This window comes from Macaca thibetana, chromosome 14, assembly GCF_024542745.1.
Source record: "Macaca thibetana thibetana isolate TM-01 chromosome 14, ASM2454274v1, whole genome shotgun sequence".
In the NCBI taxonomy this organism is placed as follows: Eukaryota; Metazoa; Chordata; class Mammalia; order Primates; family Cercopithecidae; genus Macaca; species Macaca thibetana.
The window spans coordinates 822,468-844,970 of NC_065591.1; the positions used below are offsets into that span (position 1 = coordinate 822,468).

At 56.3% G+C, this 22,503-nt stretch overlaps 2 protein-coding genes across 11 annotated transcripts in view; one reads left to right on the plus strand and one right to left on the minus strand.

Annotated features, from left to right (window-relative positions):
- POLR2L (RNA polymerase II, I and III subunit L) overlaps positions 1 to 22,503 on the minus strand; it is a 627,758-nt gene that overhangs the window by 130,302 nt on the left and 474,953 nt on the right. The window lies entirely within an intron of this gene.
- The window catches only part of AP2A2 (adaptor related protein complex 2 subunit alpha 2), an 86,211-nt gene that overhangs the window by 41,779 nt on the left and 21,929 nt on the right, over positions 1 to 22,503 (plus strand). The window contains exons 3-10 of one of the 2 annotated variants that reach the window (XM_050757849.1): positions 2,228 to 2,370; positions 4,196 to 4,389; positions 8,504 to 8,633; positions 12,582 to 12,683; positions 16,317 to 16,425; positions 17,101 to 17,251; positions 19,069 to 19,237; positions 20,667 to 20,804. In XM_050757849.1, coding sequence (XP_050613806.1) covers positions 2,228 to 2,370; positions 4,196 to 4,389; positions 8,504 to 8,633; positions 12,582 to 12,683; positions 16,317 to 16,425; positions 17,101 to 17,251; positions 19,069 to 19,237; positions 20,667 to 20,804 — 1,136 coding nt within the window. The remainder of the gene's footprint in view (positions 1 to 2,227; positions 2,371 to 4,195; positions 4,390 to 8,503; positions 8,634 to 12,581; positions 12,684 to 16,316; positions 16,426 to 17,100; positions 17,252 to 19,068; positions 19,238 to 20,666; positions 20,805 to 22,503) is intronic. The other variant, XM_050757850.1, reaches the window with a different exon arrangement.

Sequence of the window (22,503 nt, forward strand, 5' to 3'; positions counted from 1 at the left end):
CGGGTGGTGTGCCCAGGAGAGTGCTCTCTGACATCCCTGGGGGACCCAGAGGTGATCCTGCATCGCCCTCACTGTCCAGTGGGCTCAGCTTGTAAAGATGGGCCTAAGTTTCCCAGCACCTGGGAGCTCTAGAGCAGCTCTTTGTCTGGGGTCCTGCAGGAGCAGAGCCTGGTCAGCTCTTCTGGGAGAGAGCCTGTCTCCACCTCTGTCCCTGTCTCCGTCCCCGTCCCCGTCCCACAAAACTCAGCCCAGTCGGGCTGTTGGTCCTCCCCATCAGTTATTTTTTTCCTTTGAGAGGTGCTTTGAGTGAGTAACAGGGAGGGAGGAGGAGGTCAAGCAGTATTTTTGGCTGTGGTTGTCCAAGGTGGCTTCCAGCGGGTGATGGAATCTGGGCTGGGTAGGAGACACGGTGCTGGGGCTTCCCAGTGGAGGACCTCTGCTGCGAAGCCCGTGCTCAGCTGTGTGTGCTCTCCTGCACAAACAGGGCACGGAGAATGTGTCTGCTGGGACCCCTTGGGCACAGCAAGCAGGTAAGTGGGTCGGGGCAGGGGAGGGAGGAATGAACTTCATGGACGGGAGGCTGGAACCGGGTTGGGTCTGCTTTTATTTATATCGTCTGGTCTGTTAAATGATGTTAATTTGCTACTGACAAGGAACGGGCTTCTCATGAGCTCCTCGGAGTCCAGCGTCCAGCTGACTGGCTGATGGGTGATGCACCGTTCCCCAGGAAAGTGGCTGGTCTGTATTCTACACAGCCTGAGAGGTTGTCCATGGAGGTGTAAGCGCCCCAGCCCTTCACAAGAAGGGGGCCAGAGCAGCTGGTGTGGCTGGGCTGTCTTCCCAGTCTGCGTTCCTTCACGCTGTGGCAGCAGAGTCTCCGTGAGACCTGGCCTCAAGGCCACCTTTCCCGCTCGCCTCCACAGCCTGCTGGAGACTGGCTCCGAGGGGCACTCCCTTACCTCTCAGGTGGGATAGGAATGCAGAATGTTCTTTTTCTTTTTTTTTTGAGACGGAGTTTTGCTCTTGTTGCCCAGGCTGGAGTACAATGGTGTGATCTCGGCTCACTGCAACCCTCACCTCCCAGGTTCAAGCAGTTCTCCTGCCTCAGCCTCCCGAGTATCTGGGATTACAGGCATGCACCACCATGCCCGGCTAATTTTGTATTTTTACTAGGGATGGGGTTTCTCCATGTTGAGGCTGGTCTCGAACTCCTGACCTCAGGTTATCTGCCCGCCTTGGCCTCCCAAAGTGCTGGGATTACAGGCGTGAGCCACTGCGCCTGGCCCAGAACGGCCCTTTAAGGGTCAGTTTTATATTTTGGAATTTTATATTCTGCTAGTTACGTGTTTTTGTTTTTGTTTTTTCTTTGAGATGGAGTCTCGCTCTGTCGCCCAGGCTGGAATGCAGTGGCGCGATCTCGGCTCACAGCAGCTCCGCCTCTCAGGTTCACGCCATTCTCCTGTCTCAGCCTCCTGAGTAGCTGGGACTACAGGTGCCCGCCACCGTGCCCGGCTAATTTTTTGTATTTTTAGTAGAGACGGGGTTTCACCGTGGTCTCGATTTCCTGACCTAGTGATCCACCTGCCTTGGCTTCCCAAAGTGCTAGGATTACAGGCGTGAGCCACCACGCCCGGCCAGTTACATGTTTTGAACCTGCTCTACCGTGATCCCTTGTGAGGGATTCAGGCAAACTGGGATGAGGCAGAGAAACAGAAGCCCTAGGGGCCATCGCGTGTGGGCCTTGTTTTCATGACTAGCTGATTTGCCCTAGAATGGCTGTGAAGTGGCAGATAATTTAGACTGTGTTCATCTGCCCAAATAAATAAACTGATTTCAAAGACAAGCTTGATGGTTGAAGGCAGGGTTTGCAAGTTCCATCACAGCAGGGCCCTCTGTGGGATTTTGGCTGGTCGGAGTGAGGCCCTGTGAGGGCCAGCTGGGCTGCACCTGCCCAGGGTTGTCCTGGGAGGGCAGAGCTCTTGTTGCCAGGTGTTCTGGTGCCTGTTTTTGAAAGGGAAATAAAAAACTTGGATTCTGATGAGTACCAGGAGGTTACAAGAGTTGTCCATGCTCAGCAGTGTCTGCAGCTGCACCTGCCTGGACCCGGCCACCCCTCTGCTGGAGGCCTGTCCGTTCTGCCTGCTGTACTGCTGCACTGCCCTCTGCTCTCCCCTCTCCCCTGCCTCTGCCCACCTGGAATAAAACCTCTTCCCCACCTTTTCTGTAGGTGACAAGGCTCTTGATGGCTATAGTAAAAAAAAGTACGTCTGCAAGTTGCTCTTCATCTTTCTCCTTGGTCATGACATTGACTTTGGACACATGGAGGCTGTGAACCTGCTGAGTTCAAACAGATACACGGAAAAGCAGATCGTGAGTATCGCTGCAGATGGAGGCGGTGGAGGACGGCCTGTGCCTGGCAGGACCGAGGCCCCGTGCCCGCGTGGGGTCGCTGCTTCCTTCTCTACCCACAGCTGACATGAGCCATGTGGGTCTGCTGCAGATGGAGATGCATGTCCAGTCCGTGTTAGCACCTGCTGCTAACACCTCGAGGGCCCCCTTCCCGCCTAATCTGGGTGCTCTTCAGGAAGCCCCATGCCCTCACAGCGTTCCTCCTCCTGCATGCTGTTCTCCTATGAGGTGGCCATGCCTTCTCTTCCTCCTTTCTTCGAAACCTCCCTTCCGGCGAGTTCCAAGACTTCCTGGTTGGTCTGGAGAGCGGTGCACGTGACCCAGCGTTTGATGTGGTTGGTGCCCTGTGCCCATGAGGTCGGCCTCCGGAGGAGGGATGCCTGCCTGCCACAGTGCCTTGTTGACACACTGTCCTGAGTAGACCCGTCCCGTGGCCCCTTGGACCGCTTTGTTTCTGCAGTAGGCACTGGATGCACATGGCTGGGTCTTGGTGCGGAGGGTGCTCGGCCCACCATCTCCCCAGCCACGCACAGTGTCCTGTCACTCCGTGGAGGGTGTTCGGTCCACCATCTCCCCAGCCCTTGCCGGGCTGATGCACGGTGTCCTGTCACTCTGCTTTTGAAACCTTCATGGGCTCTGCAAGTTGAGCTGTGTAGTCTCTTGTAGTCACATTATTTTTGTGTTTTCCCTGGTGGTATAAAGTAACATTTTCTTCCATTTGTCAAAAAATTAAACTTAGAGAAATTAAGAGAGACTCTAGATGTCTCAGGGGTTTTGATAAGTTTTGGTATTTATTCAACGAGCATTTGTGGAGTGCCTGTGGTGCACCAAGTAGTGTTGGGGGACATTGGGGATTAGCCTCGAGGACAGAGGCACAGGGACCAGAACTTGGGCCCTGCCGTTGTCCTGGGGGAGATGGGTGTCACATGGCTCCACAGACATAGAATTTGAAAGGATTTGAGAGAGGGAGTGGGGGTGGGTGTGTTGAGCTGAGGCTGGAGGGAGGGGAAGTTAATTGGGGGGCTGAGGGCGGGAGGAGCAGGGTGAGCAGAGCAGGTGGTGCCTGGCAGTGGCCTGGGCTGTGAGAGCAGGGCTGAAGGGGCAGTAGTGTTTGGAAGGTCGGGAGCTCCCTGGTGGCATCTTCCTGGGAGCTGTGGGAGGCTGGGCACATCTTTAACCTGGGTGGTCAGTGATGGATTGGGTCTGGAGAAAACCACTGTTTCCCCCTGGGTGGGGAGGGTGTGACCTGTGAGGATGGCTGGGAAGAAGTGACAGTGACACGGGACTGGGGTTTGCCCTGGGTCGGTGGGGGTGGGGGGTCGGGGCGGCGTGAGGCTGTGACACAGGCAGATTAAAGAGTGGGAGGGAACAGGCAGCTGGGTTTCTGGAAATCACTGTAGCTAAAATCAGCCTGTCAGTGAAGGTTCCCTCCTATCTTAAGTCGAGGATAGTGTGATGCCCGGAACACTCAGACGCGTGGCCCACAGTGGAGTGAGTGGGACTGGGGGGTCCGGTTCCTGTTGGCGTCTGGCTCATGGCATCCTAGTCAGATGTGCCCCACAGGAACGCTGCGGCATGAGAGCATCGTAGCGGAGGCATCCCGGTTCCACCGGAACAGACGTTTGCCGAGTCCTGAGAGCCGCAGCTCCCACAGCAGTGCCCTGGGTGCATGGGTGGTGCTGGGGCTGCTTCTGCGTCTGTGTGTCACTGCTTGTTGGGTGACTCGGGGCCACAGGCAGAGTTGGATTGTCACGAGGTTTCTCTTCTCCTGTCTTTTGGAATGCAGGGCTACCTTTTCATCTCTGTGTTGGTGAACTCGAACAGTGAGCTGATCCGCCTGATCAACAACGCCATCAAGAATGACCTGGCCAGCCGCAACCCCACCTTCATGGGCCTGGCCCTGCACTGCATCGCCAGCGTGGGCAGCCGGGAGATGGCCGAGGCCTTTGCCGGGGAGATCCCTAAGGTCCTTGTAGCCGGGTATGTGCCGGGCTCCTGCCGAAGATGTGCTGCTTTCATGCCCAATGCATCGAATGTGGAGCTGCTTAGCCTAGGAAATGTTTTACTCTCCCCGTCTTATGGGAGATGAGATGTAGCCTGAGGTCGGATCCAGAATTACAAGTTTAGGCTGGGCGTGGTGGCTCATGCCTCTAATCCCAGCACTGTGGGAGGCCAAGGTGGAAGAATCACTTGAGCCCAGGAGTTCAAGACCAGCCTGGACAACATAGGGAGATCCCATCCCTACAAACAGTTTAAAAAAATTAGCCAGGTGTGGTGGTGTGCTCCTGTCGTCCCAGCTACTTGGTAGGCTGAGGCAGGAGGATTGCTTGAGCCCAGGAGGTCAAGGCTACAGTGAGCTGTGTTCATGCCACTGCTCTCCAGCCTGGGCAACAGAGCGAGATCCTGTCTCCAAAACAAAAAGAGAATTACAAGTTTAGATTTCAAGTAAAGTGCAGTCAGATTTTCCCTCTCCAGTACCACTGAGATTCAAAACAAATCAAAGAAGAATGCCCAAACCCTGCTGGCCAAACCAAGGAGAGGCTTCAGCCCCACAGGTCACCGGGTAGAACGACGCATCTCGGGGCAATTCCTCCTCGCGCCCTTTCCAAAGGGCTTCATGTGGAGAAGCTGAGCACCACACCAAAGTGCCCTTGGCCATCTTTTCCGTCCCTTGTTAATTTGGAGAGAAGCCTTGTGGGGCTGAGTCACCAGGTCTGGAAGAGCTTAAAGCAGCCCTGGGATATCTGTGCCACAGGCAGGGCCCCCACCGGCGTGTTCCAGGATACCCTGTGGAGTTGGGAAACTGACGCCCTGCCCACATGGTGCCACCCAGCTGAGCTGGGCCTCAGACCACAGGAGATTGGGTGGACATCCACGCAGACTACACAGTGAGAACCGGAGAGAAGGTGGTGGGAAGGCATGAGAGAAACAGGCCTAGACCCGGCATCTTAGCTGGGCCTCATTGGCTTTGTGAGGGCACTGGGCCATGTCTTGGGGCATTTTTGGTTGTTAGAGTGGGTAGAGACCAGGGTGCTGCACCCCACACCACACAGGACGCCCCCTAACAGAGAATGAAGCAGCCTTCTGTCAGCTGCAAGGCAAGGAGGATGTCCCACAATAGAGAATGAGGCAGCCTCTTGTCAGCCGTGAGGCAAGGAGGAGCCCGCCTGGCAGGGAAACCGCAGCACAGTCCCGAGAAGACAGCTATTCAGAAGCACAAGAGCTCAGAGATGGGTAACCCCGCAGTAGGATGGACAAGAGCAGAACCGGAGAACCGGGGGAGCAGGTGCAGGGCCTGAAGGCACCGTTGCTCCTCAGGCCATTCAGTCACAGGTGGCAGAGCACGTGGTGGGTGCCCTGAAAACAGGGTGTCCAAGATGGAAGGAAGGCGGCTTGAATAACCAGAGGACGCTGGTGCAGGAGACGGAGGGTGGACTGGGGATCGGAGTCAGCCAGAAGGTCCAGTGGATTCTGCCTCAGGGCCACGGCCCCCTGGCCTTCCCTCTCGTCCTGCCCCCAGGGTTGTTGCTTGCCTGTTTTTTCCTTCCTGGGCTCTGAGGTTTTTGTCCACTGCGGTGGCCACTGTATACCCAGCATCTTGAACAGTACCAGGTCCCTAGTAGGTGCTTGGTGGGTGTCTGTGCGTGAGTGGAATGCAAGACAGGGCCACCCCTGAAGCGCGTGCAGATTGATGAAGTGGGGCATTTCCTGAACTGAGCACCTGCTGCAGGAGCCAGGGACAGAGGAGAGAGGAGCCAGGGCGAGGAGGGGTCTCCAGGGGCCAGTGCATTGCGTCTGCAGCCGGAAGGGAGCAGGTGGCCCATGTTGTGGTGCCTGAGTGGGCCCATGGGGATGAAGGTCACAGGCAGGGTTCTCCTACCTCAAGAGAGCTCAGGTAACATGGTACCCATGGTACCTTCCTTGAAGAAAAGCACCAGTTGTTGAAGTCCATCTAAGTAGTGGATGACTCAAAGTAACCTGCTCAGGCTGGGCGCGGTGGCTCACGCCTGTCATCCCAGCACTTTGGAAGGTCGAGGTGGGTGGTCCTGAGGTCAGGAGTTTTGAGACCAGCCTGGCCAACATGGTGAAACCCCGTCTGTACTAAAACTACAAAAATTAGCCGGGCGTGGTGGTGCTCTCTTGTAGTCCCAGCTACTCAGAAGGCTGAGGCAGGAGAATTGCTTGAATCTAGGAAGCGGAGGCTGCAATGAGCTGAGATCGCGCCACTGCACGCCAGCCTGGGCAACAGAATAAGACTCTGTCTCAAAAGAAAAAAAAAAAAGAAAAACCTGGGCGTGGTGGCTCATGCCTGTAATTCTAGCACTTTGCGAGGCCGAGACGGGCAGATCACCTGAGGTCAGGAGTTCGAGACCATCTTGGCCAACATGGTGAAACCCTATCTCTACTAAAAATATAAAAATTAGCTGGGCGTGGTGGCACCCTCCTGTAATCCCAGCTATTTGGGAGGCTGAGTGCAGGAGAATCGCTTGAACCTGGGAGGCGAAGGTTGCAGTGAGCCGAGAGTGTTCTGCTGTATTCCAGCCTGGTGAAAAGAGTGAGATTTGTCTCAAAAACAAAAACAAAAACAAAAAAAACCATGCTCAGGAAGGAGGTGCTGTGGTTGGAGGACTCCTGGTGTGTGTGTCACCTAGAAATGGAAGGACAGAGTGGGTGCTGAGGAGGTCAGGTCATTCCTAGGGCCAGAGGTAGGGATGGGGGGGAGCGGCCAAGGCAGAAGAATGGGGGTGGTGTCTCTGCTGGGATGGATGGAGTTGATGGAAAGAGAACCACCATGGAGGTGCAGAGTAGCCGTGGGGTCCTTGGTTTCCCTCGTGTGAGCCAACGCTGGAGAGTAGCCGTGGGGTCCTCGGTCTCCCTCGTGTGAGCCGACGCCGGAGAGTAGTGGTGGGGCCCCCGTCCCCCTTGTGTGAGCCGATGCCAGCCCTTGCGGATCCTCCTGCTCTGAGGAGCGTGGCGTGCTGGGCGCCCTCCTGTGTCGGCATTTGTAGCCACAAGCAGGGAACCTGGTTGGTTCCTCTCTGTTGAAGGACTGCTAGGGGCCGAGTCATGGGGTCCTGAAGCTGCCTGGCAAGGACAGCCCTGCTGGCGCCTGGTACACACCCCTGATGTGGCCTCGACCACACATCCACGTGGACGCACAGCAGGGTGTGTGTGCGGTTCCTGCTCTGGGCTGATCTTGTGAGGATGGGGTGAGCCGGAAGAGGGACACGATGCCTACTTCTCCTTTCAGGGGCTGTTTGCACCCAGAAGGGGAGTTTTTTACTCAAGGTAATTTTTCTTTGGAATAGTATGGGGAAGATTTAGGAACAAAAAAGCCAGAAGGTAAATGTACAGGTTGTCTCTACACACTTTTCTTTCATGTGGAGCAGTGGATCCGTCTGATTCTGTTAAGTGCTTGGAGAAGAGACTGGCCCTTTTTCAGCTGTGTCTCCACAGCATCCACCCCAGGCTCCCTGTTGCCTTCCCAGCTGCTTAGCGGAGTCTGGTGGCGGGAGGGCGAAGGGGGATAAGCAGAGCATGGAACACGGCTGTGGCCTGAACAAGTGTGTTGGCAGCAGAGCAGGAGAGCCCACGGCCGGCTCCCTTCCCACCGTGTCTGCAGGGACCCGAAGCCCTTTGCTCCGGGGCTGAGGGCACGGGCGGCCCAGCCCACTGTTCAGGGTGGGGCGTGGTGGGGTGAGGGTGGGTGTGGGGCAGGGGAAGATCACCAAGCAGATGTGGAGCTCCATGGCGGTGCAGGGCCCTCCACACATTTCTGTTGTGATTGTGGATTAAGTTGTAACAATAACAAGAGAGCTATTGTTCAAACAACGAATGAGCAACATGAGCTGCATGTGGTCGGCTGGTGGTTTTGGTGGTGAGAAGGTTGGCAGGGAGACCTTTGGAGCAGGGCCCATGTGTGCTGAGAACGCTGCTGCTGCCCCCTAGGTGGCCCTTGGCAGGCGGTCCTGAGGGCTGTCCTGGCCCCTGTGCCAGCCCCACCCCCGCATCTCCTGCTGGCTCTGGGGGGTGCTCCGTGTAGCTCTGTGCTGTGCTCAGCCCGTTGGGAGTGACTCTGACGTCTGTCTTCCAGAGACACCATGGACAGCGTGAAGCAGAGCGCGGCCCTGTGCTTGCTGCGCCTGTACAGGACGTCCCCTGATCTTGTCCCCATGGGCGACTGGACGTCCCGAGTGGTGCACCTGCTCAATGACCAGCACTTGGTAAGCGCCCTTGGCTTCGGTTCTCCCCACTCCCCAGGTGACCTTTGGGATGGCCGTTGTGAAGACACCATGGTGCGCCTTCTCGGGATGCCCAGGAGAGGCTCTCGCAGGGGCTGCTGTGGCTGTGAGTGCCGAGGCCATGGCGGCCCTTCCTGGGGCTGGATGAGTAAGACTCCACCTCTGCTCATCCTGTGGCCAGGCACTGGCTGAAGCCCTTGTAGCACGGAGGCTCTGCAGACACCCACAACTGAGACACGTGTTTCCTGGAAACACCTGTCTAGTACGGGAAGCTCCTGCCTGGCGTCCCGGCTGCCTGTGCCCTCATCTAGGCTCCCATGTGCAGTCTCAATAATCCACATGCCTACTCCACGGGCCAGGCGCAGCGGTCATCCCCATGGTATAGGCATAGACCGGGGTGGAGGTTTGCAGCGATTTGGTGATGTGTATTCAGGTGCCGTGAGAGGCAGGTGTGGGGGAGGGGCTGCGCCAGTGTGTGAGCCCCAGGGGCTGGGGGGTCACAGAGCCGTCCACCGCATCCAGCAGGGGTGGATGTGGGCAGAGTGGGCTTGTCCTGCCTGAACTCCGCTGTATGAGTAAGAGGGTCAGAGTTGGCAGGAGTGGAAACATTTCCTGCTGTGTGGGGAGGCGTGTGGGCCGGTCACGCGTTCACAAGGACCCAGGATCGAGGGCCGAGAACACTTTCCCGTGTTGCCGTGAGCCCCACCCTGGCGGGGGAGCCTTTCAGACGGCGCTGCTGGAGGCTGTCGTCCACCATCCTGTGGACCCTGGGAGGTCGTGGGATTTTCCAGCTTTGCAGTCAAGGAGGCTTAAGCTCAGAAAGAGGAAGTGTCCTCTCACAGCCCCAGGCCTGTACCCGGAGTGGGCGTGCTGCGGCCTTGGGCGTCCGAGAGTGTGCGGGTGAAGCAGCTGTGTGGGAGCCGTGAGTCGGCAGGGCCTGGTCAGGGAGGCAGGCCCTGGGCTCCTGCCCCACATGGCAGAGGGGAACTGGGCTGCTGAGCGGCCGGGGCTGCCTGCTTTCCCCTGGGCCTTCTGCAGACAGGATCTGGGCACGCTCCGTGGGACTGGCCGGGGCTGCTGTCATTGCTCCTGCCTTGGAGGGAAGTTTCTGCGGCCATGCGGCCGTGGGGTCACCCTGAGTGCTTTTCAGAGTGGCAGGGCCTTGCCTCAGGTGGCCACGAGGGCACCTCTCCTTGGATGCTGTATGATTCTGTGACCCCAGCTACTTGGTTTGCTTTTTGTATTTTTATGCATGTGGCTGTATTTCACCAGGCGCTTGAGTCAGCATATTCTTGGTTAAAGGCAACAGAAACTCTTCCTGAAGGGGTGCCACAGCCAACCCCAAGGTGGGCTCCCTGCTGACCAGCACTTTCCCATCTTACCTCTCCCAGCTTGTGCGCCCACACCCCCGGCAGGCTGTCTTTTGTGTGGCCATGGCTTTTGTCGAGCACCTTCCACCTCTGACAGTGAAGGCCTGAGGCTTGGCTTCTCTGGTCTCAAGTCATGAGCCCCCAAGAAAGGTGTCATTTGCTCACTAGAGTGAGTGAGCTCCCCCACGTGTCCTTCAGGGAGGTCTTGAGTGGGGCAGGAGGCGTGCGCAGGACCAGGTGGGTGAGGGTCAGAAGGTCGGCGGTCAGGCGTGCACCCAGACCTTGGGCATGGTGGGAGGGTGGTGATGTGGCCTGAGTGCTGCATGGGCACCATGCTGAGCCTTGGGTCTTGTAGCCTGAGGATGACCTGATGGAGCAGACAGGTTGGAGTGGACAAGGACAGCAGACACCATGGAGAGAAGGGTTGGGGGGCCAGGCCAAGGGCTGGAGGCCATTGAGGAGACACTGAGGTCGCCGTGGCGCCAGCTGCTGCCACAGGGGTGGGGCCGCGTGTCGCGTGCCTGAGTGTGCTCGAGAGGCCTCTTGCTGTCTCAGTGCAGGGGGAGGACATCCTAAGTGAGAGGCTGAGCTCAGTGCCCATGAGTGCCTGTCAGCCTGTCACAGGGGCGTTCGAGATGCATGTTCGCTGGGGGAACACACCCTGAACATTCAGGAGTCCTGTGGGGAATGACTCTGCCCTCATGGAAGTTACATATACAGACCTACAGTTCCTTACAAGTTCTTTATTGGATTTGGTAAAATCTGTTAGCACTTTGCTCACCAAGAAATACAGGAAGAAGACCAATCAGAGCCATTTCTTTCTTATAGCTTTCACGTTTTCCTTGCCAAGGTCACAGGCATAGCAGGTCTCTGGGGAGAGTGCCGTGTTGTAGTAGCTGTACCCCAGCCAGGCTCAGGAGCTGTGGTGCAGGGCGAGCGGTGGGGGGACTGCATCAGTCATTCGAGTAGACATTTTCTTTGAGACAGAGTCTCGCTCTGTCGCCCAGGCTGGAGTACAGTGGCGCGACCTCAGTAGCTGGGACTACAGGTGCCCGCCACCTCGCCCGGCTAGTTTTTTGTATTTTTTAGTAGAGACGGGGTTTCACCGTGTTAGCCAGGATGGTCTCGATCTCCTGACCTCATGATCCGCCCGTCTTGGCCTCCCATAGTGCTGGGATTACAGGCTTGAGCCACCGTGCCAGGCGACATTTTCTTTGAGACAGAGTCTCGCTCATCACCCAGGCTAGAGTGCAGTGGCGCGATCTCAGCTCACTGCAAGCTCCGCCTCCCGGGTTCAGGTGATTCTCCTGCCTCAGCTTGCTGAGTAGCTGGGATTACAGGCGAGCGCCACCAAGCCCGGCTAATTTTTGTGTTTTTAGTAGAGACGGGGTTTCACCATGTTGGTCAGGCTGGTCTCGAACTCCTGACCTCAGGGCATCCGCCTGCCTTGGCCTCACAGAGTGCTGGGATTAGTGTGAGCCACTGCGCCTGGCACAAGTAGACATTTCCTGAGCTCACTGTTTACATTTTCAGAGTGAATTGGTATCATTTATTTTATATTTTTAAAAAAAATTTATGGGAGAATGTCTTTACGTAATTGCAGTCTTTTTTCAAGAGATCTGAGTGACTGAATCCCTGGTGGCTGTCCTGGAGCAGTAACAGGCTGCCCGGTGCTTTGTCCTGGAGCGGTAACGGGCTGCCCGGTGCTGTGTCCTGGAGCGGTAACGGGCTGCCCGGTGCTGTGTCCTGGAGCGGTAACGGGCTGCCCGGTGCTGTGTCCTGGAGCGGTAACGGGCTGCCCGGTGCTGTGTCCTGGAGCGGTAACGGGCTGCCCGGTGCTGTGTCCTGGAGCGGTAACGGGCTGCCCGGTGCTGTGTCCTGGAGCGGTAACGGGCTGCCCGGTGCTGTGTCCTGGAGCGGTAATGGGCTGCCCGGTGCTTGGGGAGGACCACTTGTGCCCTGGGACCCGAATCTGTTCTCACTGAGGCCAGAAGGAGTGGGGAGGGAAGACGTGCTGGGCCTGGTGGCCTCATACAGTCTGTGGTGGTTCAGTGACTGCCAGGGCCACTTTCCAAAAAGGAGAATGTAAAAGGACTTCTCCAGTTGCTCTTTTCTATAGTCTCATTTCTGGGTTGTAAAGATTCAAATCAGTCTAAGGGTCGTGTCTCCCTCTGCAATGAACATGAGTGATTAAACCAGAGGCAGCAAGTGCAGATGACGATGGAGGCCAGGCCAGGAGAGGACAGCAGGCCAGGTGGCGTGTGCAGCCCACATGCTTGACCTGCATGGTGGATATGGCCCTCTGGCCCTTTGACGCTGGCAGGGATCTGGGCTAAGCATGACGGAACTTCCCAGTCTTTAAGGAGAAGCTGGAAGGAGAAAACCTACGTGTGCCATCTTGGAGAACATTGTAGGTTTCTCGGGGTAGGCCTGAGGCCAGAGTAGCTGTGGGCTGCCAGTGTGCTGCTGGTTGGTTTAAGGTTTTGTTTGGAAGATGAGTTAACACACGTGGCTAGCTTCAGTTGTTTTGACTGTCTGTTGTGTATGTGTTTTCTTTCAGGGTGTGGTAACTGCAGCCACGAGTCTGATCACCACTTTGGCACAGAAGAACCCCGAGGAGTTTAAAACCTCCGTGTCTCTGGCGGTCTCCAGGCTAAGCAGGGTAAGTCTGTTTGTGGGGGAGCAGAAGTCAGGGTGGGTTTTGTCTTGGTTATTTAATTATTAGCTTACTTGTAGAATGCAAGGTATTTGGTCAGTTTATACATTCAGAGGTGAAAACCAACTTGGCTTCTCTGTCAACCTTCTTGTTAATTGAGAACTGTCCCGTCTGTAGAGAAACACAGCTCCCTGTTCCCATTGTGTGAGCAAGCACCCAATACCACGTGGGTGGAGGAGGGGCACCCAGGGGTCCCGTGGCCCCCACTGGGGAAGCGTGGCTGGCGCTTCGTGGACCTACCACCTGGTGTGCACGCTAAAGCCTGCTGTTCAGCTTCCTGTTTTGAGTTTTATGCAGCTGGACCTGCAGCACACGTTCTTTTGTTTTGTGTGCAGCTGTTATACATTCACATTTGATGCTTCATGGAATCGGCTGTGTGAATTGACCCCTGCAGTTTACCCGCTGTCCTGTTGAACACTTAGCTCCTTGTCCTCTGAGGCTGCTGTGCATCCTCCAGCATGAGCAGTCTGGGACGTCCCTCGGTTTCCATGTACGTGAGGTGCTGCGCGTGTCTGCTGAGTGGCATGGCTCAGCTGGGGGCTGCAGCTCCTGAACCTGAGGAGGAGGGTGTTGCCAGACCAGCTTCCCCTGTGGTGCACCCGGGTCTCGCAGCAGCAGCAGGAGGCGGAGGCTGGCATGTGTGGTGTTAGTCCCTTGGGTTTTAGTCATCTGGGTGTATAGTAGGATCTCTGTGATTTTTTTTTTTTTTTTTTTTTGAGATGGAGTCTCACTTTGATGCCCAGGCTGGAGTGCAGTAGTGCAATCTCGGCTCACTGCCACCTCCGTCCCCTTGATTCAAGGGATTCTCCTGCCTCAGCCTCTGGAGTAGCTGGGACCACAGTCACCCGCCACCACGCCTGGCTCATTTTTGTATTTTTAGTAGAGATGAGGTTTCACCATATTGGCCATGCTGGTCTCGAACTCCTGACTTCAAGCAATCTACCTGCCTTGGCCTCCTAAACTGCTGGGATTACAGACATGAGCCACTGCACCTGGCCTCTTTGTGATTTAAATCTACATTTTCCTGATTATCAATGAGGTTGAGCAACTTGGCCTGTTGATTGGCTATTTGGCTGTCTTGTTTTGTGAAGTGCGTAAGTCTTTTACCCATTTTTACCCTGGATTGTCCGTTTTTTGTGTTGAATATTTCGCCGTTAAGCATGATGTCTGCTTTAGAATTCTGTTGTTGTTGATACTCTTCATCACATTAAAGAAGTTCCTTTATCTAGTTTGCCAAACAATTTTTATCATTAACTGGTAAAACCACTTGAACTTGGAGTTTTCTTTGTGGGAAACTTTCTTTTTTTTTTGAGATGGGGTCTCGCTTTTGGTGCCCAGGCTGGAGTGCAATGGTATGATCTCGGCTCACTGCAACCTCCACCTCCCAAGTTCAAGCAATTCTCCTGCCTCAGTCTCCCAAGTAGCTGGGATTACAGGTATGCACCACCATGCCTGGCTAATTTTTTAGCAGAGACGGGGTTTTTCTATGTTGGTCAGGCTGGTTTCGAACTCCCGACCTCAGGCGATCTGCGCACCTTGGCCTCCCAAAGTGCTGGGATTACAGGTGTGAGCCACTGCACCTGGCCGGGAAACTTCCTTTTTTTGAGACGGAGTCTAACTTTGTCCCCGAGGCTGGAGTGCAGTGGCGCAATATCCACTCACTGCAAGCTCCACCTCCTGGGTTCACGCCATTCTCCTGCCTAAGCCTGTAGCTGGGACTACAGGCACCTGCCACCATGCCTGGCTAATTGTTTTGTATTTTTAGTAGAGACAGGGTTTCACCGTGTTCGCCAGGATGGTCTCGATCTCCTGACCTAGTGATCTGCCCGCCTTGGCCTCCCAGAGTGCTGGGATTACAGGCGTGAGCCACCGCCCTGGCCCTGGCTGGGAAACTTTCTAATTATGAATTTAATTTATTTCATAAGTTGTGGAACTGTGCATGTTTTCTTTTTCTTTTCTTTTTCTTTTTTGTTTTTGTTTTTTGAGTCAGAGTCTCACTCTGTTGCCCAGGCTGGAGTGCAGTGGCATGATCTCGGATTGCCGCAACCTCCACCCGGGTTCAAGCGGTTCTCCTACCTCAGCCTCCTGAGTAGCTGGGATTATAGGCCCTCGCCTCCATGTCCAGTTGATTTTTGTATATTTTTGGTGGAGATAGGGTTTCACCACAGTGTCCAGGCTGGTCGCGAACTCCTGACCTCAAGTGATCCTGCCTGCCTTGGCCTCCCAAAGTGCTGGGGTTACAGGCAGGAGCCGCCACGTCCGGCCTCCTTTCCTCTACTTTCTTTGGGTTAATTTGCTAGTCTCTTTTTATTATTTATTTATTTATTTATTTTTGAGACAGGGTCTTGCTTTGTCGCTCAGGCTGGAGTGCAGTGGCACGATCTCGGCTCACTGCAAGCTCCGCCTCCTAGGTTCGCACCATTCTGCCTCAGCCTCCCTAGTAGCTGGGACTACAATTACCCGCCACCAGGCCTGGCTAGTTTTTTGTATTTTTTAGTGGAGACAGAGTTTCACCGTGTTAGCCAGGATGGTCTCGATCTCCTGACCTCGTGATCTGCCCACCTCGGCCTCCCAAAGTGCTGGGATTATAGGTGTGAGCCACCGCGCCCAGCCTAGTCTCTTCTTAAACCCTTGAGATGAATTTTTGTTGCTTTTCTCTTTATATTTGTTTCAAATATGTACAGTTAAGGCTATATATTTCTCTCTCAGCCTGCCCTTAGCTACGTACATGTTTGAGAGACAGCTCATGTTGGCCGTGTCTCTGTCTCGGAAGTGCTGTGATTCTTGCCTTTCCTGCTTTGTGTTTGTGCCTTTCAGCCCTGTCTTTGACAGACAGCCTAGAACTTGCCTCCCTGTAGCAGGAGTCTGTGACCCAAGTCTGGGCTGGCATCTTGCAGCTTAGGGCAGGAGTCAGGGTGAACTTTTCTAAATGGGTTCACTTATGGCCTAAAAGTGTCGCACATGTGAGCTTTGTAGGAAGGGAGGAACTACATTGACCTCCCAGAAACAGGAGACACTGGGCTGTATGTCAGTGGAAATGTGAGGTGGTCGTGATTGTCACTTGTTCGGGAGGTTGACAGAGGATCTGCCAAGCCAAAGGCCGCATTGGACAAAGAGATGGGATGTGAGTGAGGCGGGCAGCCTCCCTGCCTCAGCGAGCTCACCATCTGGGTTGACCTGTGGTCGGGGGGAACTGTGGGGTTGTGGGGTAGGGTCAGAATGCCGGCTTCTGGGGGTGGGGGTGTGCTTCTTCCTTCTGAGGAGCCTAAAGCTCTCTCTTTCGTTTCATTCATGTTCTGGTCCACAAAGGAAAGACTGTAGTTTCAAATCCAGGTGCTATGGTGTCTTGTACCGAGTGAGGGTTGCCACTCAGCTGCGGCAGCGTGTTGCCAAGTGATAGCACAGCCCTCTCACAGCGAACCTGGGGGTACCAAACAGTGTCAGACGCTCCTGGCACATGAAACAAAACCATTTTTGCAGCTCAGGCATGACCTGAGGAGTGCGTATTACTTTTCTTTGGGTCCCTGCAGCGGGGGCTCATGCCCAGCAGCGTGTCTGATTGCCTTTGCTGTCTTACAGATCGTGACGTCCGCATCAACAGATCTTCAGGATTACACTTACTATTTTGTCCCGGCTCCCTGGCTGTCTGTCAAACTGCTGAGGCTGCTGCAGTGCTACCCACCCCCAGGTAACGCGCAGGCCGCGGCTCCTGAAGCTGCACTAGCGCCGGTCTGATTCCCTGTCTCAGATTTAAGTGGTTTGTTTATTATTTTAAGAAGTGTGTTACTAGCCCTGCCTCTTGATTCATCGACCTTTCTGCCAGTGCTGCCATATGCGCTGGCTTTTGTGGAGCAATTATTGCAGAGCCTACAGTTTTGTTAGGGTTTGGGTCTATTGTGCTTTTATAGTATCAGATCTGTGCAGGTTTTCTTTGAGACGGAGTCTCCCTTTGTTGCCCAGGTTGGAGTGCAATGACGCGATCTCAGCTCACCACAACCTCTGCCTCCTGGGTTCAAGCGATTCTCCCGCCTCATCCTCCTGAGTAGCTGGGATTACAGGCACCTGCCATCATACCCAGCTCACTTTTGCATTTTCGTAAAGACGGGATTTCACCATGTTGGCCAGTCTGGTCTTGAACTCCTGACCTCAGGTGACTGGCCTGCCTCGGCCTCCTAAAGTGCTGGGATTACAGAAGTGAGCCATTGTGCCCGGCCTTTCTCAGTTTTGTAAATGCTCCCAGCTGGGTACACAGATGTGAATGAACTATATTAAAAATGCTCTCATGATGTATGGGTACAGCCGGGAGGGGCAGGGTGGGCTGTGGGCCACTGGAGCCTGGTGAGCACCATTCTGTCTTGCCCAGAAGACCCTGCAGTGCGAGGCCGCCTGACTGAGTGCCTGGAGACCATCCTGAACAAAGCCCAAGAACCACCCAAGTCAAAGAAAGTCCAGCACTCCAATGCGAAGAATGCCGTGCTCTTCGAGGCGATCAGCTTAATCATTCACCATGACAGGTGTGTCGGCTGCCTGTGGAGCGAACTTCATCTTGCGCACGCACATATGTTCCTTCTCATTGGCATGAGACTGGGCTGATCATGTCTAGTTAGTTTGTCCACTCCACGGGCCTTCCCTTCGTCCTGCCTGTCTGCTCCCTGCTGGACCCTTTTCTTTCTGTGCCGCTCGGCTCATCCTCTGAGCTCACCATGAATTGCTTTGCTGACTGTGGTCTCATCCCCCAAAAGGGCCTTTTCCTCCTTCTCCTGAGCATCCCCACTCCTGACTGGCTTCTCGTGTCATGGAACGGAGAGGAGACAGGGATGGGGGCATGTGCACATGTCCTGTGACTTTGCTGGGCATAGAGCCATACTTGGTGGGTCCAGGGTCCCAGGGCAGTGCTGGAAACGGCTGTGCCCATCCACACAGCACAAGGCACAGGGTGAGTGGCTGGCCGCTCCACACAGCCTGGAGGGTCTGCCTCCTCTGCCCCCACCACACGGCCCGGAGGGTCCGCCTCCTCTGCCCCCACCACACGGCCCGGAGGGTCCGCCTCCTCTGCCCCCACCACACGGCCCGGAGGGTCCGCCTCCTCTGCCCCCACCACACGGCCCGGAGCGTCCGCCTCCTCTGCCCCCACCACACGGCCCGGAGGGTCCGCCTCCTCTGCCCCCACCACACGGCCCGGAGGGTCCGCCTCCTCTGCCCCCACCACACGGCCCGGAGGGTCCGCCTCCTCTGCCCCCACCACACGGCCCGGAGCGTCCGCCTCCTCTGCCCCCACCACACGGCCCGGAGCGTCCGCCTCCTCTGCCCCCACCACACGGCCCGGAGCGTCCGCCTCCTCTGCCCCCACCACACGGCCCGGAGGGTCCGCCTCCTCTGCCCCCACCACACGGCCCGGAGCGTCCGCCTCCTCTGCCCCCACCACACGGCCCGGAGGGTCCGCCGCCTCTGCCCCCACCACACGGCCCGGAGCGTCCGCCTCCTCTGCCCCCACCACACGGCCCGGAGCGTCCGCCTCCTCTGCCCCCACCACACGGCCCGGAGCGTCTCACACGGCCCGGACCGTCTGCCTCCTCTGCTCCCACCACACGGCCCGGAGTGTCTGCCTCCTCTGCTCCCACGCCTTTTCTGCTCAGCAGTTGTGGTGCACTGCATGTGGGCTGGCGTGGGTCTTGCGTGTGGTGCCGTGCTTTAGGGTCCTGTGAGAATGAGATTGCAGCTCCCACCAGGCTCCCGATAATGAGGAAACATGCCAGGCTGTGGGCAGACGCTCTCTACAGCTAGTGAACACCACCCATTTGCTACTACAGCATTTTTACAAATGATGAAAACTCAGTCTGAGAGAGCTGGGAGCTATTAAAAGTGAAATTTCCCATTTTAGAGAAAGCTCTGTTGTTATGTGAGGAGAAGCCACGTTCTGAAGAGACAGTAGAGTGAGTGGGGCAGCAGCCACGCTCCCAGCCTTCTCAGCCTTCTCCCTGCCCCGGGCTGGTGCCTCTGGCTGAGACCCCATTGCCGGTCACAGCTTGACCGGCCTCCTGCGAGCCTCATGCAGATTGAGGCTCAGGAGGTGCTGGGAAGCTCCAGTGGATGCATGGGCTGCTGACTGTCACTGGGGGGATGCACAGAATGGACGCAAAACGGAAGTCAGGGGTAGGGGTCAGGTGCATCCGGGGAGGCTCCCGAGTTCCCACTTGAGCAGTGCGGTGGAGGTGAGTGTGGTGTGACTTTGCTATCTGCCATCTGGACCCGTTGGGGAACGCAGGCTCTGTCCAGTTTGTGTCACACTTGCTGAGGAAACCGCCCCCCCATTTCCCCTCCCTCCATGCAGTGAGCCAAACCTGCTCGTCCGCGCCTGCAACCAGCTGGGCCAGTTCCTGCAGCACCGCGAGACCAACCTGCGCTACCTGGCCCTGGAGAGCATGTGCACGCTGGCCAGCTCCGAGTTCTCCCACGAGGCTGTCAAGACACACATCGAGACTGTCATCAACGCCCTGAAGGCGAGTGCCCTGTCCTCGGGGTCTGCTCACTCCCTGAGCAGGTGCTGTGGGCCTTCCTGTGAAGGCTGGGGGGACGCAGTGCTTCCTGACTCCCCGCAGAGATGGAGGTGGTGGCTGGTGCTGCTGGCCTCTGCCTGTCACCTACTCTTGGGAGGTCACACCACAGTTGAGGGCCATGCTGCCTGGCGATGGCCAGGACGGCCCTGCTCTGCTGGTTAGGCTGAGCACACGAGTCCCTGGCAGCCCTTTCCCTGCTGGGGGCAGGTCCCCGTGTGCCATCCTGCATGTGCATAATGCCAACAAGTAGAAATAGTTCTTCTTGGTAGAAAGATGAAATTTTTTCCCTCATCTCTGAGAAAATCCTCCTTTTGCAAAGGAAACTCACTTTATTTGGGGGTTAAAATTTCAGAGTTGGAAGACCCAGTTGAGGTTGGCCATTGCCAGCCTTCATGAGACTCCAGAGCGACCCCGAGGGTTTGTTCCATGTAGGACGTGTCTGCCACGTCCTTAGTCACCGGTGTGCATGTGTTAGGAGGTGGGAGGTGGGGAGCTGCACGTCTCCCGTCTGGCTCAGCCTCAGGCTGTGGCAGGGCCGCTCCCGGCCCTCCGCACGTGTGTGTGCAGCTCACGGGTGTTCTGGGTGGCGTGCGAGGGGCTCGTGGTGGGCGTTTGGTATTCTGGATTCTTCTTGGTCCTGGTTCGGTGTGTGTTTTAGTCAATCCCTATTGTCAGAAAGGCTGGACGCTCATTTTAATACGGCCAGTGCTAGGGCTGGCAGTGCCCACTCTCCTGCCGTTTGCTGGGAGCAGAGCTATGCAGACCTCGGGCTTTCTCATGCTGCAGAGCCTCTTGGGGGCTCATCAGCACGGGCTCCAGGGTGGGGCGTGAGAACCTGCCTTGGGGCAGCTCCACGGCAGTGTCGGAGGCAGCGGGGTCTTCAGCTGCATGGAAGAGAGGCCTTAATAACCTGCACCAGGCAGTGCGCTTGGTCCTAGCGAAGCTGGCCTGTGCGGAGGGAGGCGGGGGCGAGGAGGCGGAACTCTATTCCGGGCTGTCTACACCAGGCAGTGCGCTCGGTCCCAGCGAAGCTGGCCTGTGCAGAGGGAGGCGCGGGCCAGCGGAGGGAACCCAGGCAGTGCGCTGGAACCTAGCGAAGCTGGCCTGTGCGGAAGGAGGCGCGGACGAGCGGAGGGAACCCAGGCAGTGCACTGGGACCTAGCGAAACCTGCCTGTGCGGTGGGAGGGCCGGGTGAGTAAGCGGAACTCTTTTCCGGACCATCCAGACACATGCGGCCCGAGTGCAGGTCGGATCCTTGGACCTGGATGTGTGTGACGGAAGCTCAGGGTGGGCGTTGAGATGCGGTGCCGGGCCTATCCCCAAGCCTGGGCCTTGCTCCTGCGGCCTCTTACTCTGTGCTTTGTTCCCCAGACCGAGCGGGACGTGAGCGTGCGGCAGCGGGCCGTGGACCTCCTCTATGCCATGTGCGACCGCAGCAATGCCCCACAGATCGTGGCCGAGATGCTGAGCTATCTGGAGACGGCCGACTACTCCATCCGAGAAGAGATTGTGAGTTCTGGTGGCCTCTGAGTCCTCTCCTGCCACAAGCACGAATCTCAGGGGCGGAATTTCCTTCGTGCTCTGTGATTCTGTCCCGCAGGGCTTGATTGAGAACCCATGAGATGCTGGATACAAGGCTCCTCTGCCTCTGCATTTCAATCCACATTTTCAAGCTGGGTGTGGTGGCGCCTGTGGTCCCAGCTACTCCTGAGGCAGAGGCGGGAGGATCACCTGAGGCCAGGAGGTTGAGGCTGCCGTGAGTCGATATCATGTCACTGCACTCCAGCCTGGGCAACACAGCGAGGCCCTGTCTTTAAAAAAAAAAAAAAACAACTCATTTTTGGTAGAGTCATTTGGTCTTGAAAATAACTATTGACCGGGTGCGGTGGCTCACGCCTGTAATCACAGCACTTTGGGAGCCTGAGGCGGGTGGATCACCTGGTTGGGAGTTCAAGACCAGCCTGACAAACATGCAGAAACCCTGACCCCATCGCTACTGAAAATACAAAATTAGCTGGGCATGGTGGCGCGTGCCTGTAATGCCAGCTACTCCGGAGGCTGAGGCAGGGGAATCGCTTGAACCTGGGAGGCAGAGGCGGAGGTTGTGGTGAGCCGAGATCCTGCCACGGCACTCCAGCCTGAGCAACAAGAGTGAAACTCCATCTCAAAAAAAAAGAAAATAACTAAAACACCTGCCCCGCGTGGCTTCTGTGGCCTGCCTGTCCTTTCGGTGGCGGCACTGCAGCCGCAGGTCTGAGTGAGGCTGTAGCCATCTACGCTGGGGCTGTACAAATTCAGACTCCTGTGGGCAAAATTCTTTTATTTGTTTAATTATGTTGCATTTTGAGCCCTTGAACTAATCCTTTGTGGCTTGGCTTTTTTTTGTGTCTCTCTCTTGATCTCTGGGAAGGACGGGATCTAGGCCATAGCTTAATTTCCCATGTTGTTTTTATCCACAAAGTAGGCGTGCATACTTGCCAAATTGCTGAAGCTCATCGAACCTGTATGTGTGAAAGACTGAGCATCAGCAGGGCGCAGTGGCTCACGCCTGTAGTCCCAGCACTTTGGGAAGCTGAGGCGGGTGGATCACGGGGTCAGGAGATCGAGACCATCCTGGCTAACACGGTGAAACCCCATCTCTACGAAAAATACAAAAACTTAGCCGGGCGTGGTGGTGGGCACCTGTAGTCCCAGCTTCTGGGGAGGCTGAGGCAGGAGAATGGTGTGAACTCGGGAGGGGCGGATCTTGCAGTGAGCCGAGATCGCGCCATTGCACAGAACGAGACTCCATCTCAAAAAAAAAAAAGAAAGGATGAAAGACTGAGCATGATCCAAAACTTGAGGGAAGGAACCCTTGTGGAGGCCACATGGTCAGCAGAGGAGAGTGCCTGAGGCCTCCACCATGCTCACAGGCCTCTCAGGCTCACTGTCTGTGGATGGTGGGGTTTAAGGGGCAGGCCCGGGTGTCCTCATGTGGGGTTGGCCACTGTCACCAGCCAGGACCACAGCCTGTTGTTGAGGCTGAGACAGTGCCTCCATTGTATAGAAAACACTTTGTTATTTGTCTTTTTGGGCAAAGTACAGCTCGAGGCCTCCTTGGGCGCTTTGCCGAGAGCCATGGTCGGAGCTGGCGGCAGGTGACAGGTCGCTTTGGGCGGGTGGGCGTGGCTATGCCCAGGTGAGAGATGCAGGTTTTCAGGGGTCTTTA